The 4,681-nt window shown below is 59.9% G+C and overlaps 4 protein-coding genes across 4 annotated transcripts; all 4 read left to right on the top strand.

Annotated features, from left to right (window-relative positions):
• Window positions 1-663: 663 nt before the first annotated feature.
• LOC149373626 (uncharacterized) lies at window positions 664-1,493 on the top strand. Its single transcript, XM_089596946.1, has 2 exons — window positions 664-718; window positions 790-1,493. The coding sequence occupies exons 1-2, from the start codon at window positions 664-666 to the stop codon at window positions 1,491-1,493; spliced, it is 759 nt and encodes a 252-aa protein (XP_089453072.1).
• Window positions 1,494-1,585: 92 nt separating this feature from the next.
• LOC149373625 (uncharacterized) lies at window positions 1,586-1,966 on the top strand. Its single transcript, XM_089596945.1, has one exon. It carries the CDS (start codon window positions 1,586-1,588, stop codon window positions 1,964-1,966), a length of 381 nt encoding a protein of 126 aa, XP_089453071.1.
• An 8-nt stretch (window positions 1,967-1,974) lies between these two features.
• LOC111643580 (uncharacterized) lies at window positions 1,975-2,982 on the top strand. Its single transcript, XM_089596944.1, has one exon. It carries the CDS (start codon window positions 1,975-1,977, stop codon window positions 2,980-2,982), a length of 1,008 nt encoding a protein of 335 aa, XP_089453070.1.
• Window positions 2,983-3,010: 28 nt separating this feature from the next.
• Window positions 3,011-3,883, top strand: LOC149373624 (uncharacterized). Its single transcript, XM_089596943.1, has one exon. It carries the CDS (start codon window positions 3,011-3,013, stop codon window positions 3,881-3,883), a length of 873 nt encoding a protein of 290 aa, XP_089453069.1.
• The last annotated feature ends 798 nt before the right edge of the window (window positions 3,884-4,681 follow it).

Below are 4,681 nucleotides of genomic sequence, written 5' to 3'. Positions count from 1 at the left end.
TTGCCGAGAAACAGCATTCCGAACCTCTCCGGGAGACGTGAAGACTGGGAGAGCTTCCGTGATCTCTTCCGAGCGCTGATCCACGAGGACTGCCAACTCACCAACGTCGAGCGCCTGTTATATTTGAAGTCGCTCGCTCAGGGAGACGCTAAGACGGCCCTCGATACGGTCCAGGTAGCCGAGGCCAATTACTTTACGGCATGGGCTCTGCTTGAAGCGCGCTACGAGCACAGCCGCCTTCTTATCCACGACCATGTCACAGCCCTGCGGAACATCAAGCCACTCAGAGACGAGTCCGCCCGCGGGTTGCAGAGCCTCTTGGACACCCTAGAAAAACATCGCGACCAGCTTCGCGCCTTAGGTCGTCCCTTAGCCGGCTGGAACGATTGGTTTGTCTCATGTGGGATGACTGGCATGGATCCAGCGACGAGGCGTGCAAGGGAGGAGGAGCTCCAACGGTTGGAGAGTACCGTTTCCGGCTCCGAAGTTGACGTCGCCACATTTGCCACCTTGACCGACTTTCTTCGGCACCGTTGCCACGCCACCAGCTCTACCAGGCACGGCTGTGCTTCACTTGCCTCCAACCCGGGCACGCTGTGAAGTACTGCCCCTCCCGGTCGGCTTGTCAATATTACCGAGAGCAGCATCACAGCTCACTGCACCATGGTGCCCGTCGCCGCCGCTCGGGGCAGCCTGACGGCTCTACATCATCAAAGCAGCCCCGCACGGACCCGCCCACCTCTTCATCGGGAGAGCACTCGACTGACGCGTCACCTCAAGCGTGACTAGCTGTGCTTCTGACCGCCCTCGTCCATCTGAGCGGTCCTCCTGGTCGTCGAGTTCCGGCCCGAGCGCTGATCGACGCGTGCTCCGAGGTCACCGTCGTCTCTGCGACTCTCGCGCGCCTGGTTGGCGCACGACTAGAAACCATCGAAGCCAGCATCTCCGGCGTCGGTGGCGAGTCCGCCGTCCGGTCCAGAGTCCGGGCCCATCTCTGCTTCGAGCTTCCAGGGCCCGCACCACCGGTCGCGCTGACAGCGCTGTGTTTGCCCAGGCTCGGCCTGGTATCCCCCTCCACCCCGCTGCACCCGGAGGCAATCCAGCAGTGGGCTGACTGCGAGGGCCTCGCCGATCCTTTGTTTGGCACGCCACAACGCGTTGACCTCTTCATCGGCGCCGACTACTACCACTTGCTGCTACGATCCGGCTACACTCAACGAGGAGAAATCGTCAGGCAGCGCACAGTCTTCGGCTGGGTATTGGCAGGCCGTGCCGTCGGGCTCGCTCCAGGTACGTCGGCCGTCTGTGCAGCCGCCCAATCCGACACGGCTCCGCCTTGGCACAACGAGCTAACCGCTCTGCTACAGCGGTTCTGGGAGATGGAGGATCCTCCTCAGGCTCACCGCCGCTCAGATGAGGACATCGAGTGCGAGCGTGCGTTCGCAGACCCCGACGCGCCGCGGACGGACGGTACATCGTGCGCCTCCCACTGAAGGGCAGAGGTTCGCTTCTTCTTGGCAACAGTCTTCAGAGCGCCAAGGCCTCCTTGGCAGCCCTGCAACGCCGGCTTCGGCGAAACCCCAACATGGCTGTGGAGTATAGTCGATTCATGGCTAACTATCTCGCGATGGGCCACATGCGCCCGCTCACCAGTGCTGAGCTTGCAGCTACAGCTGCGCCCGTCCACTACATCCATCATCATGGCATCTGGCAGCATGCTGATCGAGGGCGCAAGCTCCGAGTAGTCTTCAACGCGTCCAACCCAACTTCCAGTGGCCACAGCTTAAACGACGTCCACCACGCTGGACCCAGACTCCAAGCCGCGCTCCCATCAGTGCTCATGCGCTGGCGGCGGCACCGCATCGCCTTCTGCAGTGACATCCGCATGATGTTCCGGCAGATATGGTTCGACTACTCTCCGGGGCCGACGACGTCACCGCGGCTCGGCGCCTCCGCGACCAGCTGAGCGAGCTCATGAAGGCCGGCGGCTTTCCCCTGCAGAAGTGGGTGGCCAATGTCCGCAAGCTGCTCGACGATCTGCCTGAGGACGTCCGCTTACGTCCGACCTGGGAGCTACTCAGCGCTGATGGCCTTGTCAGCGAGCTCGGAGTCAAGTGGGATCAACTGTCGGACTGCTTTCAGTTGACGCCTCCACCACTCCAGCCGCAGAGCACAAAGCGGACGATGCTCGCGGCGCTCGCGGGTCTGTTTTACCCATGCGGCTGGCTCGCGCCGATCGTGTTGAATGCCAAGCTCTTGCTCCAGGATCTTTGGCGCGCCAGACTGGGCTGGGACGAGCCTGCGCCGATCTCAATGACTCGCCGATGGGCGGAATTTACCGCCGAGCTCCAGGCCATCTCCACATCCACCTTACCGCGCTGGATCGGAGTCGGGCCTTCTTCCGAGCTTTACCTGCACGGCTTTTTGGACGCCAGTCGCCGCGCGATGGCAGCCGTCATCTACTCTCGCCTCGCGCTCGGGGCTGGGCTGGCGCTCTACCACATTCTTCTGGCTCGGACGAAGCTCTCGCCGATTCGCTCGCTCAAGCCGGTGCCAGAGACATCCACGCGCATGACGATTCCGCGCCTCGAGCTCCACGCTGCACTGATTGCCGCCAAGCTCCTGCGGGCCGCTGCCGACGAGCTACGCGTACCTGTCGACCGCTGTCACGCATGGTGCGACTCGCAGATCGTTCTGCACTGGCTGCATTCAGACAGGCCAACCAACAACGTGCTGATTGACAACTATGTCGCCCAAATCCAGGAGATCCTGCCTTCGAGCGTCTGGCGATACGTGCCGACCCAGTCAAATCCAGCCGACCTCGCAACCAGAGTTGCTGACATGACCGGCCTTCGCTCGCAGCGCACTTGGTGGGAGGGCCCCGCTTGGCTCGCCGAGGACGTCGATTCGTGGCCCCTAGACCCGCTCCCCGCACCGAACCAGCATTCATCCATCTGCTGCGGTGCAGCAGCTCGACGCTAGCTACCTCAAGCAATTCTCCAACTTACGCATGCTACTAAGCTTCCTTGTACGCATTCGTCAATTCGTCCGGAGTCGCTTGGGCAGGGGCCCCGTGCTTTCGGTCGCTTCACCTCTTACGCCGACCGAACTCCACGACGCTTTTCTCGCGTGTGTGCGCCTCAGCCAGGAGAGATCATTTTCGGCCGACCTCCAGTGTCTTCGACGGGGCGAACGTCTGCGGAAGACGAACCCCTTGGTACCGTTGGCAGCCTTCCTCGATGATGACGGGATTCTGCGCGCCGGCGGGCAGCTCGAGCATTCGCCGCTGACCTACGAGGAGCGGCACCCGCCGATCCTCAGCGGCGCCTCTTCCCTCGCTTCCATGGACATCGCCTGGGCGCACTCTCGGGCGCTGCACGGTGGATACCGTGTCACCAGTGCCTACGTCTGTAAGCGCGCTTGGCTCTTTGGTGGGCCCCGGCGGATCAAGACTCACCTCCGCAGGTGCGTCGTCTGCATCCGGCTGCGAGCGCGACCGGCGACTCAACTCATGGCCCCACTGCCGTCGTCTCGAGTCTCCCCTTCTCGTGCCTTTGCCTGCACCGGAGTGGACTACGCCGGCGCTTTCCATGTACTCTCCACCAGAGGACGAGGAGTCCGGACCACGAAAGACTACATCGCCGTTTTTGTGTGCCTCGCCACCAAGGCCCTACACCTGCAGCTGGTTGGCAATCTCTCAGCTGCGGCCTTCTTGGGCGCCCTCCACCGATTCGCTGGACACCGCGGTCGGCCCAGCGAGATATGGAGCGACAACGCGACTTGCTTCCGCCACGCTGATGTTGAGCTGCACGATGCCTTGCTGCCAGCCGAGCTGGACTGGGGATTGGTCGCGGGCTCTCTCGCCGATCAAGGAATTGCTTGAAAGTTCATTCCACCGGGTGCTCCTCACTTCAGTGGCTTGTGGGAGGCCGCCGTCAAGTCAACCAAAAGTCACCTCTGGCGCGTCATGGGGTCACGCCATCTTACCTACGAGGAATTTTTCACGGTGCTCGTTGTCATCGAGATGGTCTTAAATAGCCGACCACTGACACCAACACACTCCAACAGCGGTCAAAATGGACTACTCCTCGCCGGAACTTCATCGTCGGCGATGTGGTCGTCCTCCTCGACGCAACACTTCTGCAGTCCAGCGGCCGATGGCCGATCGACCGTGTCATCAGCGTCCACCCGGGAGCCGACGGCCTTGTCCGCGCTGCTACACGGAGGATTATTGTCCTAAATAATCACTGTTCTCACATGCAAGCACTGAAAACTTTGATGAACAATAAAAGAGCATCGTCAATAAGCATGTATGAACAATAAAGTATGATGTATGACACGTTATTTTTAAGGTACACTGATAACAAAAAATTAAGGTGCGTGTGCACGGTCACTTTGCGTGTAAATATATCGTACATCGAAATTCTCGATGTACGACACAGCGTACACCCAGATTTTCGATGTACGACACAGCGTACACCGAGATTTTCGATGTACGACGCAGGATGCATCCAAAATCTCGGTGAAACTTAAGGTGCCGTGTAGGATATTTATAAGTTGACACTTTACAGGTTATGTGGCTCGTATCATATGGTTGTGAGTATCAAACGTTCCTGGTTACACAAACGCATCATTAAAACTTTGTACCTTGCAACTTATTGAAAAGTCAAACCCTTTCTAA

The sequence above is a fragment of the Copidosoma floridanum genome, unplaced genomic scaffold, assembly GCF_036245765.1.
Source record: "Copidosoma floridanum isolate Cflo_tuat_1 unplaced genomic scaffold, Cflo_Japanese_pri ptg000030l, whole genome shotgun sequence".
In the NCBI taxonomy this organism is placed as follows: domain Eukaryota; kingdom Metazoa; phylum Arthropoda; class Insecta; order Hymenoptera; family Encyrtidae; genus Copidosoma; species Copidosoma floridanum.
Note: the sequence above shows the minus strand (reverse complement) of the source record. Positions and strands in the feature narration are given on the sequence as shown.